The sequence below is a fragment of the Apteryx mantelli genome, chromosome 1, assembly GCF_036417845.1.
Source record: "Apteryx mantelli isolate bAptMan1 chromosome 1, bAptMan1.hap1, whole genome shotgun sequence".
In the NCBI taxonomy this organism is placed as follows: domain Eukaryota; kingdom Metazoa; phylum Chordata; class Aves; order Apterygiformes; family Apterygidae; genus Apteryx; species Apteryx mantelli.
Window position 1 is genome coordinate 27,872,991 of NC_089978.1, and position 14,909 is coordinate 27,887,899.

General features: G+C 36.3%; 1 protein-coding gene across 1 annotated transcript in view; it reads left to right on the forward strand.

Annotated features, from left to right (window-relative positions):
* The window catches only part of NBEA (neurobeachin), a 539,268-nt gene that overhangs the window by 158,329 nt on the left and 366,030 nt on the right, over nt 1–14,909 (forward strand). Inside the window, exon 11 of the mRNA XM_067291201.1 lies at nt 12,260–12,368. Coding sequence (XP_067147302.1) covers nt 12,260–12,368 — 109 coding nt within the window. The remainder of the gene's footprint in view (nt 1–12,259; nt 12,369–14,909) is intronic.

Below are 14,909 nucleotides of genomic sequence, written 5' to 3' on the forward strand. Positions count from 1 at the left end.
CTATAGCGCCGTGTAGAATGTAGTAACCACCTGAAGAGATTTCAGGTGCAATTGGGCATAAGATTGATTGGATTAAATAACGATTTCAAGTCACTTTAGCGTCATTAAGGATAGGGGTTTTTTTTGCAGTTTTTGAAACTTTAAGATCATTAATGTACTTTTACTTAATAATGCTCAATGTATTTGATAATGCTTAGTGTTCAGTCCATTTTCTTTCTCAAAGCTTTGGCATTTGAATCCGTGTTTAATAGTATTACAAATTTAAAAAAGATATCACATCCATATTATCGCATGGGCAGAACATGGTGGCCATATTTCAATTGCAACGGTGACTATGGGCATAGCAAGAAAAAAATAAACGGAGTCGCATGAAATCTCTGCTCTGACAGCACGGAACTCACTGTAGGCTGCAAAGCCTGTACTGAAGTTGGAGAAAGACTTTGGGGCAGCCTGCATTGCACTGCTTAGCAGTCTTTCTGTACCCAGAAGGCAGTATAAGCCGACTTTTGTGTTTGAATAAATTTATAAAACAGAAGCGTAATTCAGACTACATGGATTATTTTGCTGCTCCGAATATACTCCAGTATTCATTCTTTTGAATTTTTCCTATTACATTTAATAGTTCAATAATAATTAGTTAACTGAACAGTAATTAAATAATATTAAAATGACCTACAATTTTGAAAAAAAAAATGAAAAGGATACATTGGCAAAGTTTCTCCTGAGAGCTCATTTGTCTCATTCTAATTTCAGAAATTAATCAATTTGTTAAAATTTTCTCAAATTGTCTGCTTTCCCTCTGGTAAATTACTTCTAGCTAAGATGGCGGTCAAAATAATTTTTTTTCATTCTAAATATAGTGTGAAAAAAAAAAGTATTTCATGCGAATATTTTCTAGTACAATGTTAGAACTATTGCCACAGTCTTAAAAATAACTAATTCTACTTTTAAGTAATACCGTTGAAAATAATTTCATTCAATGTTATAGATAGAAAAGCTGGTTGCGTATTGTGAAATTCACTTTTTACTAATCTGTTTTTCAGTATGTATTTTGCATTGAAGTATTAGGAAGTAAGGGGAAAGAGGAAAAAAAGGCTTGTTTTGAAATAACTGAAAAAAAAATCTGTATGTTTGTATTTACTAGCACAGCAGTAGGAAAAATGCTTTATTCCAATTTAAGAAAGTTTGTGTGTGTGTGTGTGTGTGTGTGTGTGTGTGGATAAAATATATGTTCAGTTCATTAATGAGCTGAGTCTATGATAGATGACAGAGCAGTAGCCTGCTCTGTTCAGAAATGGAGAGCTAATGTAATGTGAGTTTTAGAAATCCAGATAAAGCCTTATTCTTCCTTAGTGTGTGGTCTTTCCAGTGAAAATATTCAGAAACCTCAGTTTAAAATGTACAGAACCATTTATGGAGTTAGATGAACTGTAAGTAGGAAAAAATGTTCTGCTTGAATAAATCAATGTATTTCTTCTATAATTAGATTATTTTCTAGCAAGAGCTGGAATTCATTATGCTCTAAGATTGTACAAATGTGTAATACAACAAGATGTGATGCTAACTCAAGAATGTGTTCGATAGACTTTTAAACAAATGACTGCTTGGTGAAAGAGATGCAACCTAAATTAACATGCTTTTGGTGTATGTGTATTATTTTCTAAATTTTTAATTTAATAGGATATAGATAGTGAGACAAATAATAGAATAGTTTATGCGAACAAGGAAGTGGGCATATGAAAAGAAACAAAAGATTTCTGGGGCAAAGAAGGATGAAATGGAGAAGGGGGAAACAAAGATAAATATGTAAAGGGCAGGGGTTAAGTTTGAGATTAGTTGTTGGAGTAGATGAAGAAAAGAAGTATACTTTTTCAGTCCTTTCCTTTTGTCCCTTTCTTTTTTAGACTGTTCTCTTTTTATTTTTCAGATGTTACTTTCCTTTCAAAATTCAGTTTCTGAACTGTGCCTGATACTTGTTTATGCCCTTCTTAGCTGTGAAAATACAAGTGTATTTGCTTCAGGAAAACAAGGCTGCGCTTCTTTCTGAAAAATAGTTGGTGTTCAACTGTTACAAAATACATATTATTCTAACAATACTACCCTAAAGTAAATAACCTTTATATCTCTTTGCCAAAAACCAAAAGGGCCAGATAATACTTGATGACAGTAGACCATTACATTTGTGAAGGCTTACTACAGCTGTAGAATTTATTTCCTTCTGGTGGCCAAATGGGGGGACTCGAAAGTTGTCTCTTGAACAGCTGTGCTGCCTTTTATTTTACGTGTTACTGGGAGATGGGAAGTGTAAATGACTTGATACCCCAATGTAAGTGTCATAGGTCTCCAGTCTATTTTTCTGAGTACTTCTTCCCTCCTTCTCTCCCACATATATCAAAATCTGTTTTATTAAGTTCAGCTTCTCAGTTTTGGGGGGATCTTTTTGCATTATAAGAGCTTTGTTAAAAGGTTCAAAAGGGAACACTTTGGGTTTTTTTTTTTCATCTCCTTTATCCACCGACATCTTTAATCTTTTCTAAATTAATAGATTAGGTGTAAATAAAATTTCAAATTATAAAGCAGTTCATTGTGTATATAGCAACCTTGTAGTTAAATGCTATTCTTTGTGTATATATTTTTTTCTTCCTTGTGTATTTTTGTGTACTGTCTTATCTACATCTTCCATGAGGACAAATATTGAAATATCCTACAGTTCTGCCCTTGGAGCCCTGTAGAGATTGTTGTACTTTTGTATACTGAAACTAAAAGAATGGAAACTGAGTTCGCATCTTAAACATGTATTTTCTTATTTGAAATGATGCTTCTGCTATTCAGAAGAGTGGCCCATCAACTTGAATGCCAAGACCACTACTTTTTGTCTTGCTTCTCAATACTGCGGTTAGAGTAGAAAATTTAGCAGTATAAGTTAACAAGGTGTTTATGTAGTAAAAAGAAAAATAAGGTGCCTTTGTCTGTCATGGTACAGTTGTTATCTTTGATAATATCCGTTAGTAGTTTGATAGGAAGGATTTGTTTTGTTCACGTGTGGTCCATTGTTTACAGTTTGGAATTCATTTGGGTCTGCTGAGCATTGACATAAAGACTGATTCTGACAAGGGATTGCATGCAATATTTTGTAGTGACCCAATTCCATCACAGAGTAAAGAACACGTGTTAATTCAAATGAGATTGTTGCTTTTGGTGTACTATATTGGGGAAAAAATCTGAAAGTAGGAGAAGCTATACCTGTTTGCTTAAATAGTTTAAGTCATTCCAAGAACAAAAATGAGTCTTGGTTCTGTCTTTTATGTGCTTGTTCTGAAGGTTACTAACTGGATTTGCTAGATCAGATGCAATAGAAATGAAAACAGAAATGAAAATATCTTTACTATTTATCGTAGTAAATAAACACAGTGCCTAGGTGTATTAAGAAAGTTAAGGAGAACCTAGGCACTGTGACATCTTTTAATTCTGTTTTATTACCGACCTTATTCTGACTCTTCAATATAGATAGTCAGTCCTGATAGAAGATGTATTACCCTCCTATTGAAGGTAAAGTGGTGAAATGGAAACATCCGTGGTGGTGGTGGGAAATAACTGCAAATATTTCAATTCCTGCTTTTCATTTTTTCCTCTAAATGTTTTATTATGTGATGTTGACTTTATTAGGTTCCTTTCTGCAACTAGTAGTGTTGCTGCATCTTCTTTTTGGTAGATGAACTTGGAGAAAAACACAAAGACAGTTTCATACGAAATATGTTTTGATGTCTCAATTTTTATAAGGTTAATATGAAAAATCTGTGATTTTACAGTAATCATTAATTAATACTGCCATTCATATAACTGAATTGTCTGTAAGATCATGGTAGCAAATCACGTGAATGTCAGGTGGTATCCTACCTACCTACCTAATCTATCTTATCCTAGCATCATTCAACATTTTTCTTATTAGCCTCGTAGGCTCAGATATTTAAATTTGAGGGTGGGTATGAAAGTCATCCCATTTCAACATCCTTGCATCCACCTTTGTGCCTGCAATGGTGCATGGTCCCAGCCCAGCACTTCCTCCATTCGAGAGCTTGGAGTTTGCAGAATCAGGTCCTGATAACCCTTTTCTCAGGCCTTGCCAAGGGAATGGGGTCAAACATCACACTTAAAATTTAAGATCTCAAATACAAACCAAATGAAATCAGTTGTACTAGAATCTTCCAGAAGGGTGATGACAGGAATGTGACTATCCAAATCAGACTACCTGGGTGATAGTTTATAATGAAAATGCAGTCATTGAATGGGGTAAAATGCTTTTTAAACTCTGAAACTGTGATAGCTCTACATATTCCAGAAGATTCAGGAACTGTTAAGGGTACTGTGTTATGACTGGACTGGGTATCCCAAAGTGTTATCTCCATGAGCAGAGGTCTGTAGTGACCTTCCTGCCCCTCAAGTTTTCACAAGCGGCAGCTATTTATCTCACTCATATGTTTAGTGGATCAGTTTGGATTAAATAAATTCAGTATTCTTCTCTTTATTTTCTTTGTCATATGATATGTGGAGAAGGAATGGAAAGGGGAAAGTAGTAGTTTCCCCTTTCTCTTCAACAAGTTTACAGAAAGAAAACTTTTTTTTTTTAATTGGAAGCTAAGGAAGCACTTGGGAGAGCTGCCCTAGCTCTAGGAATTTCAGAGAATCACAGAATGGTTGCGGTTGGAAGGGGCCTTTAGATACCATCTAATCCCATCCCCCTGCTCCAGCAGGGTCACCTACAGCACGATGCCCGGGACCCTGTCCAGAAGGCTTTTGAATATCTCCAAGAATGGAGACTTCACACCCTCTCTGGGCAACCTGTTTCAGTGCTCCGTCACTTTCACAGTAAAAAAGTTTTTCCTTATGCTCAGGCAGAACTTCCTGTGTTTCAGGTTGTGCCCATTGCCTCTCGTCCTATCACTGGGCACCCCCGAGAAGAGTCTAGCCCCATCCTCTTTACAACCTCACTTCAGATATTTATGCACACTGAAAAGATCCCCCCGAGCCTTCTCTTCTCTTCTCCAGGCTGAACAGTCCCAGATCTCTCAGCCTTTCCTCATATGAGAGATGCTCCAGTCTCTTAATCATCTTAGTCACCCTTTGCTGGACTTGCTCCAGCAGCTCCATGTCTCTCTTTTACTGGGGAGCCCAGCACCGGACACAACACCCTATGTGTAACATCACTAGGGCTGAGTAGAGGGGAAGGATCACCTTCCTCGACCTGCTGCTGATGCTCTTCCTAATGCAACCCAGGATCACAGAGTCACAGAATGGTTGAGGTTGGAAGGGACCTCTGGAGATCATCTAGTCCAACCCCCCTCCGCAAGCAGGCTCACCTAGAGCACATTGCACAGGATCATGTCCAGGCAGGTTTGGAATATCTCCAGAGAAGGAGCCTGCACAACCTCTCTGGGCAACCTGTGCCAGTGCTCTGTCACCCTCACAGTAAACATGTTTTTCCTCATGTTCAGATGGGACTTCCTGTGGTTCAATTTGTGCCCGTTGCCTCGTGTCCTGTCGCTGGGCACCACTGAAAAGAGTCTGGCCCCATCCTCTTGACACCCTCCCTTTAGATATTTGTACACACTGATAAGATCCCCTCTCAGTCTTCTCCAGGCTGAAGAGATCCAGCTCTCTCAGCCTCTTCTCATAAGAGAGATGCTCCAGTCTCTTAATCTTAGTAGCCCTCTGCTCGACTCTCTCCAGTAGCTCCATTTCTGTCTGATACTGGGGAGCCCAGAACTGGACACAGTACTCCAGATGTGGCCTCACCAGGGCTGAGTAGAGGGGGAGGATCACCTCCCTCAACCTGCTGGCAACACTCTTCCTCATGCACCCCAGGATACCAGTGGCCTTCTTGGCCACAAGGGCACATTGCTGGCTCGTGGTCAACTTGTTATCCACCAGCACTCCCAGGTCCTTCTCCGCAGAGCTGCTTTCCAGCAGGTCAACCCCCAACCTGTCCTGGTGCATGGGGTTATTCCTCCCTAGGTGCAGGACCCTGCACTTGCCTTTGCTGAACTTCATGAGGTTCCTCTCTGCCCACCTCTCCAGCCTGTCCAGGTCCCTCTGAATGGCAGCGCAGCCCTCTGGTGTATCATATTTCCTCTCCATCCCTGCCATTTCTTAGTGTGTCTCTTCTGTTCTGAGGTTATTTAACCTCCAGCATTGTCAGGGTACCCTTCTTGGTTTTGTGGCAAAGGTGCTTTAGTGGCCAAAAATGAATAAATGTGAATGAATGGATATGAGTAAATTATAAGTCAGTAATGTAACACAGTAATTTGGCTGGTTTAAAACATGCACAACTGTTTGACTTAATGCTTTAGCAGCGAATATACTGTGATGAAAATTCCTGTTTGTATTCACAATCTGTTTAACCTTTTCTGAAAAATACTGATATGTTCTAACACTGAGATGTCATGGGATTCCACAGCATTAAGCGCTTTTTTTTTTTTTGTTAATTAATTTCGCTCTTGAATATAGCCAGTATTGAGTTTTGTACATTTTTACATTTTGATTTGAAATTAAGGGGTGAGTACCTTATGGAGTTTTTTGTATGAAAACAAAACCTTGCTTTTTGGTGTATGATTTTCCTTAATGACACTTTCTCTGTTTATAGTAAGATGAGTTTTCAAAAGTTAGCATACTAATAGCCTATAATGGAGTTAATCATATAATTTGTCTTGGAGAAGATGGAAATATGGATAGGATTAATTTATAGAGGATTCTTCCCAAAGATAACCAAATAGAACAAATATCTGCTTCATTTCCTTTTATATAGCCTCTTTAAATCATCTGTTGTTGATTGAAATACTTAGATCTTTGTAGCTACATGCTTGCTTCAATTAAAGCTGGGTTTTGTAATATACAGTCCAAGATGAAACTTACAGAAATTAAGGTAAAATTGCAGAGGAAATTCTCATCAGAAAGGGTAGCATAGAGAAATTTATCTACATAGTGATTTTTTCAAAACAAAACACAAATTTTCACTTTCATCCTAGCAGTGCACATTCTTAGACTGTTAGGGTATGTTTCATTCACAAAGAGCCTTTATCCTATGAATTTATTTGAATATATATGATGACCAATGTTCCAAATAGGATGCTTAGTCTATAAGTGAAATGATGAGGACTCATTTCATAAGAATAGTGTATCTAAATAGTTCAATATTTTAGCTCAAGGAAGCAATAATAATTATTCTCTTACTAGGAACTACTTGTCAATTTAGAATTTGGCAAAGAAAGCTCTTCGTTGTTCATTGATTGTAATAGTATAAAGACTTCATTAACCTGATATCTCCACTGTGAGCTTATTTAACTTTTTTTTTTTTTATCTGCACAGGTTCTTTAAAATTCCTGTAGGTATAAATAGATATAAATGAATACTTAAAATAAAATGTGTATTAAGATGTATAATTATTCTTATTCTTTAATGAAAGAGTCATATTTTGGAATTTTTGAATATTTTGAAGACAGTTACCAGCAAAAGCTTTGGTTTTTGTGGGTTACCATAGTATCACATTTTTTATTAAAGGAATAACATTACATGGCTCTAGACTGAAGATTTTAGTGTTATATTGAAACATAATAGTTTTTATTAAATCTGTAGTTCTAAATGACTGAGAGAAGCTAGGTAATATTCATAATTTCATAGTGCACATGGCGTAAGAATAACTGTCTGAATTATAAAGGTAGGGACTTCACAAATATAACAAATATAATGAATGAGTATAGACATGAAAGTATCCTTAAGAACATCTCACAGATAAGTTCAGACAGTTTATGATCTGCACGCCAATTCTGTGCTCATGTCCTACAAAAATTCTCGTTCTTCACAAAAATGGTGCATGTTTGAGAGGAAGCATGGGCAATACAGTAACAGTGTGATTAGTCTTCAGGTTTTTACTGTAACAGTATTCCACAGACTTACTATCTCTACAATGTGCTAATTATAGAATAAGAGGTACAACAACCATTGCAAATATAGCATCTTCATGTTTAGGGCTGCAATCTTTTTTCTGCTGTTTCTTATCAATGGAAAGCTGCTGGAAAAAATTTCTCCTGAAATTAACCATATTTTCAGTAGAAATCATAATCTCTGTATATTTTAATGTTGGTTGACATGTTTGCTTTCCGCTGTGTATCTTCTGTATCTTAGCTGCACTGAAGACAGGCTAATGTGTTCTAGACAGGGCATGGTAAAGAGCAGATGTAGGAATGGGCTGAAGTATCCTTTATATCTGCCTTTGTATCTAGGGGAATTGGAAATAGGCAAGAATGGAGAGAAATTTTGTATGGCAGTGCACAGAATTTTGCAAGTTTAATGTGAGCCCTGCAGCAATCCGATGCATTTTAGTTACTGGTAAGTTTTTTAAATTCTATTTGAAAAATTGTTCATCTTGGAAGACAGTCTTCTAATAAATTTTACTTCCCCTATGTCAACGGTAACCTTTTTTAAAGCATAATTTTGGCAACCTGATTCTGCTGATACAAATTTTTATATTTAAATTTTCACATTTAACTTATTTTTCAGGGGCTGCTATGATTATATAAATTGACTTTTTTGATAATATGTTAAAAATTATGGATACAGTCCTCTAAATTAGGCTGTCAGTTCTCTTGAAGAGCAAACCCTTAGAATTCAACACTGAGGAAAAAATATCCATTATGTGATTATGGATTTATTGCTGTATATACACCTAAATGCTTGTTTGAGGTCAGTCTGAACATGTGGGAAAGGACACAGTTTTAAAGATATTGGGAAACTATACCTGAGAATTGTTGACTGTTGGGTCTCTTCAGGCAAATTGAATGCTCTCTAGCATAAAGTATATATGATAGATAACAGTACATGTAAAAATAGTGTTTTGTGCAACAGCTGTTGTTTAGTGCGGTTTCATTCCCTCCTTTCCACTCAAAAAAAAAAAAAAAAAGTCACACCTAAAAGAGATGTAAGCAAGATCTCTGGAAAAATATCAGACTAAGCATGTAATCTGTTTTCGGTCTGTCTTTTTGATCATTTCCTTCAGGCAGCAATCGCTTTGGTGCTGTATGTGCAATGGGAGTTTTAAAAAACTTCCTTTTTGATTTTACAGTTCTTGCATCTGTTAAAGCATTAGAGATCTTTCTAATAGCTTGATTTTCCTGCATAACTTTGTGGAACATGACGCTAGTGAAACTCCTAGTTATATTTAATTGTTGTGCTACTATTCAGCAATACTCTTGTCCTATACAGTATTCACCTCCAACTTTGTTGTGCTTCTACGTGAATGTTAGGTGATTTTGCTCAACTGCTTCTGTCTCTGGTACTGGGAATTTTTCATGTATTTGAAAGTGTAATGATGTATTTATGTTTGCTCTGCCAAGATTTGAATTAATATATATATCAGTCAAGTCTCTGTTATTTATGATCATGATCTTGGATAATCCAGGAGGAAGTCTGTAGCTAGAGTTACTGCTTGCAGATCTGAGCTGACTTTTGCAGAGCTGGCTTGTGGCCAGCTTTACAATACCTGCTTCCGCAGATGTGCAGAGCCAGTTTGGACTTAGAAATAGTATAGCTCATTCACAGAGGTATTGACTGAAATATCTTTTTCTGGTACTAGACACATTAGCAATCACTTTGTAGTGACAGTTAATATGGCTCTGTGCAGAGCTAATGTGGTCAAGTAGTTCAAACGTACCCCACGTAAGAATGGTTAAAATCTATAAATGTTACCTGGGCTCTATCTGCATCTGAACTAATAAATTTGCTGATTCAGTCTTCCTTACGTAGAACAACCTTTTATGTTTCTGTGGCAGTGGCATGGTTAAATGTTAACTGAGTTAATCAGGCTACTAATTATTTCTGAGTTGACTGGTGTATTTTATGCCTAATTTAAAAGGAAAAAAGGAGAGAAAGAAAAGACTTATTATTATGGTGTCAGCGTGTTTTATTATTTGTATTTGTAGTCCTACCAGAATTTCTAACCGTTGCATAGAGAGTGTATTAATATGAGATAAGAATATCTCCAGCCCATGAGTTTACCTCTAAGTAGATAGGACAGACTTAATTAAGTTTGAATTAATTGCAATACAGAGAGGTGGGCTTTTGGGAAATCATTCATAGAAGTGGAAGTAGAACCTTCTAAACTTAAGTATAGTGCCATGTTCATGGTACAGCACTCTTTTAAGTCCATTTTAAGAATAATTTCTGATTTTTCAGTATGATATTAATAGTATTCATTATGGTGATTTGGATTCTAATCCCTCAAAGAAGTATGTTCCTTCTTTATGTGTAATGAGTTGTCCTTCTGAAGTCATAAGGTTACTCATAATGGCTGACAAAGCACCATCTATATGGAAGTCGTCTTTGACCTGTTCAAATTTTAAACAATTGTTTCTAAATATAATTCTTCAATTTTGCATGTGTCAGTTCTGTAGAACCTTTAGCATGAGCTTCTTCTGAACTGCCATGGAGTAAAATTATTGTTCTTCGTAGATCTTGTACTTTAAAATGAATATCTTATTATTTTAGATGATAAATACAATGGAAAGTTTCTATCAGGGTAAAAAAAAATGATGCATATAATCTGGTTTGAAATTGATGTGACAGTTTGACAAGCTGTTTTGATAAAAGCTTTGGAGTACTGTAAATGGATGTTATCTGTGTTCTTTTACTACTGACACTTTGTGGAGAATACTGTATGTGATTTTAGACTGATTATTGTGACCATACAATAATGAAGCAATACAAGGCACTATTTTCTGTTCACAGCATGTACCTTGCCTACACTGTGTACTTTTCACATGGCAGCCTGGCTCACCAAAAACAGAGTATGTCTTTTTTCCCTCATCCCATTGATAATTTCTCGGTGCTGGCATGGATTATCTGATCTCAACATTTATTTCAAAGTAAAGGGTTGTATTTGGAGAGCAAGAGAACCTTTAGCTGACTAGATACTGTAAATAAAATAGAAATTTATAAAATGCAGGTTGGACATTTCTTTTAATTCACATTTTCAAAGCTGTGAAAGCCACAGTTTCCACCCCTGCCTGAATCCACCACCTGTGTGAGAACCTTTATGGTTGCAGATATATGTCTGTATGTTTAGCAATTTTTCTAATTATTTTATTTTTTTAATAATAATAATAATTTTATATATTCTCTTTTTTAAGTCAATACAATGCATTCATTCATCTACCTTTTGAGATGTTCAAAAGTTCACCTTTTAATTTTTTTTCCTTTCTGACATGGATTATTTTTTTCTTTTTCCCTTTCTTCTGGGTTTCTCAGCAACAGATGAATTTATATTTGTTTCCCTCTCATCACCCAAGAACCAGTCGTGATTTCTTTCTCCCACAGTCCACGAATCTGTCTTGTGTTTCCACTGTGTGTTGGTTTTCACAACATAGTTTCTCTTTCTTGCTGAGTCTGTCCTCTGAAGTCTCTCATATGTCTTCTGTTTCTAAACTGTAACCTTTAGTGACCACTCTTTTCTCCCTATGCTTTCTGAACACTTCACCTACAGATAGGATTTGAACAGTGCTGGGCTGGACTGCTGGGTGATTTTCTTGCTTCTTGAATCTCTCTGTGCATTCCTAAATGGATAAAAGTGATTGTCAGCCTTTATTTGGCCAGGCCTAGATTTTTCTCCAGTCTGGTCTGGAGAAAGTGTGAAGGAAACTCTCCACCCTGCTGTTCCACTGTGGTCTGTGATGGGCATTGTTGCCTACATGCATGTTCAGCCATTTTGTTCCTCATTTTTGTGGTAGTAGTGACTATAGAGACTGAAAGTGTGGAATGATGATGTACCTAGTGGCTGCGAGTTTTGATGTTTAGCATAGTACCTTTCTCTGGATGGTAAAATTGTTGACAGGGCCCCTGCCTGCATCATTCTAGCACTGCCAGCTGGATCTCGTTCATCATCTCCTGCCTCTTCCAACTGCAAAAACTTCGGCTAGAAGTGTGAGTTGCAGAACTGGATATTTAAAATTTGGGACAGTTCTGGTCAAATCAGGAGAGCTGATAAAATGATTTTCCACTTCTGTTTGAATACGAACTCTCAATCCTAGGACTGGAATATATAACAATCATTGGAGAAATTTGTCAAAAGAAAATTTAAGATTTATGTTCTTTTAAGAATTTGTTCACCAGCTTAAGCCTGTTTCTGCTCACTTAATATCTGGTGAATATTGAGAATGTAACAGACTGATTCTTCAGCATTTATAATTGATAAATGTGTGTTCTTTACATGCAGTGCTACCCTATTGGCTTTCTTGGTTGAGCTTCTTAAGAGTTCCGTAGCCATGCAAGAGCAAATGCTGGGTGGAAAAGGCTTTCTAGTCATTGGCTACCTCCTAGAAAAGGTATGTATTTTTTTATCTTTGTTCTTAGTATTTCTACTGTCATTCTGAATATTTTCAAACCCTTAGTTCAAAAGGCTAATAGAATAAATATATCTGTGATATAAGACATTTTCAATTTGTAATGTTCATAAGCTGTCTACAGGAGTCTTTTCTCCCCTTATATGTCAATATTCAAAGAATCAGTGTTCTCCTTCTCAAATCTATTATACTAAGATCATATTTGTCCTTAAACTGCCTTTGACAAACTGCTTGAAGATACTCCTCAGTCTTCATGGAAATTTACCATCTTCCAGACATCAGTTGATTGTCTTCTGAGGTCTGCTGCTCAATATCTTGCTGAATTCTCATAGCTGAGACTATGAACATGATCTGTGGCTGCTCAGAGATATTCTGTTGTCACTAAAAAGCAACAACAAAGCAGTCTTACTGTTAATGTCACCAAATACATGGCTTGCTGACAAAGGACGCAATGTTTAAGTTATCTTATAAAAAATGGACACATATAACCTATTACTAGCAAAATAATTTCTTGACTTATTTTATATTCCAAGAAAAAGAGGCATATTTGGTCCTCTTTAGAAACTATGAGGTGTTAAGATGTTTTGTCCCATATTTTGCTACATTAACTACTGCTCCCACAGACCTCATCCAAGATGCTGCCCCAAGGAAGACAGTTTAAATTGAGGCCATTAGCAAAACTTTCAAAAACCTGAGCCTCTGTGGCCACCCTATAAAATACAGTTGATATGTTCAGAGGAGATACATCCTGTACACAGGTGGGTTGGTATGATCTTTGTCTCAAGAAGTGGATGGAGAAATACCCCTTACAATATTAAAGTTGAAACCTATTCAGTTTAAAATTTCTTCTTTAAAATAAATTTAACCGAAGAAAAAGTATTTGATTATTGTAAAAGAATGCACAATGGCTAAATTAGTCACTGAAATACTATCATGTGTGCTCATCATAGACTGTTTGATGCCTCAGTAGCTTCTGTAGTGTACAAACAGCAGAACTGTGACACACTGCCTGTCATGTTAGAGTGAAACATTAGACTAGGTCAATACTGATATTCTGCCAAGGGAAATAATATTCTGACATTGGTAGGGAAGAGCTAGTGGGATCAGCAGGTGCCATACTAAGAGCTAGAAGGCTCCACTATATCGAATCTCAGGTGGTGGAAGTCACATTTTTATGACATGGGATGCTCTGCCTAGTAGCTGCTTGTAAAAGATAATGCTGTGGAGTTTTCTGGGGTAAAAGCTGACAGTTGTATTTACTCTTGGTTGCTTATATACTGTGGTCTTGGTGTGGAGCTCTGTTTGGACAGATCACCAATCTTTTGTTGACACAGGCACTTCTGTTGACCTGGAAGACCTTAAAGCCTATTGTGTGAGTCACTTGACAGATTCAGTATTGTTAGAAATACAGTCTTCCTTCTCTGATTAGTTTTTCCACATTCACAGTGGAATCAAAGCTAACTGTTTTATACTCAAGATAACCCAGTTAGCAAGGAACATACAGGATTATACAGAATTCCTAATACAATTGTCTCACCAGAGACTTGTATAGAAAAGATGCAAGGGGTTTTTCACTATTGATCAATGGCTTCCACTTGAGAAGCTGGTATTCTGCTTTTACTGAGAAGTGTATAGTTTCTGTAATAGTTTCACTACTAGATATTCCCAATTAATCTAGACATCAAATCCAAGCTGAAATTGCTAGAGGAAGCAGAGAGTAGTATTCTCTCTGTACCTGGAAGATACATAAGGGCTGTGATGCCAGATCAAATCTTTGCAATGGCAGTATGAGGAAAAAGCTCTAATCTGATATTCAGAGGAGGGAAGGAACAATATAGAAACTGCCATTTCTATGTTCTTGTGCTCAGCAGCTCTGTGAGATAAGCTGACAAACATGTACATGACAAATGTGACAATTTTTTTTTTTAAATGGGTATCAATCTATCCAAGCCATTGTTCTTCCATGGTTTGTGTTTTCTCATAGTTATTATTTTTCTTACTGTAATTATTGATGAAGTTCTGCAAATTTCAATTTAGTTTTCACAGAATTTAGATAATAATATGTGAAACAATTAGATAACAGTATGTGAAAGGATGGAATATCATTTCTACACAACACACTTGCCTTTAAGTATCATCTCTGGAATGGCATGATTATCTAGTGCTTCTTAATTTTACATTTTATTGGGTAATGGAAGAAAGGGATGTTTTTGATGCTGATTTCTTGATAGTAATAACTGCTAGGTCAGTGATTCCAAAGGAAAATCTCACCCACAATGCAAAACCATTTTTCCTGTGTACTTGAATATTTGTTCATTCACTCATTCACTTAAAGATTAAAATTTGGGATGTTTTCTCTAAAAGAGAATTCCACAAATTTCTGAAATATACCTGTTTTAGTTCTGTCACATTGATAAACCTTTAGTATTAAACCTATAAAATTATATCTATCCACCATAATGCCTTTTCTGACTTTTTCTTTTTATTACACACGTGATCACACATGCCAAAGGCAAAGATACT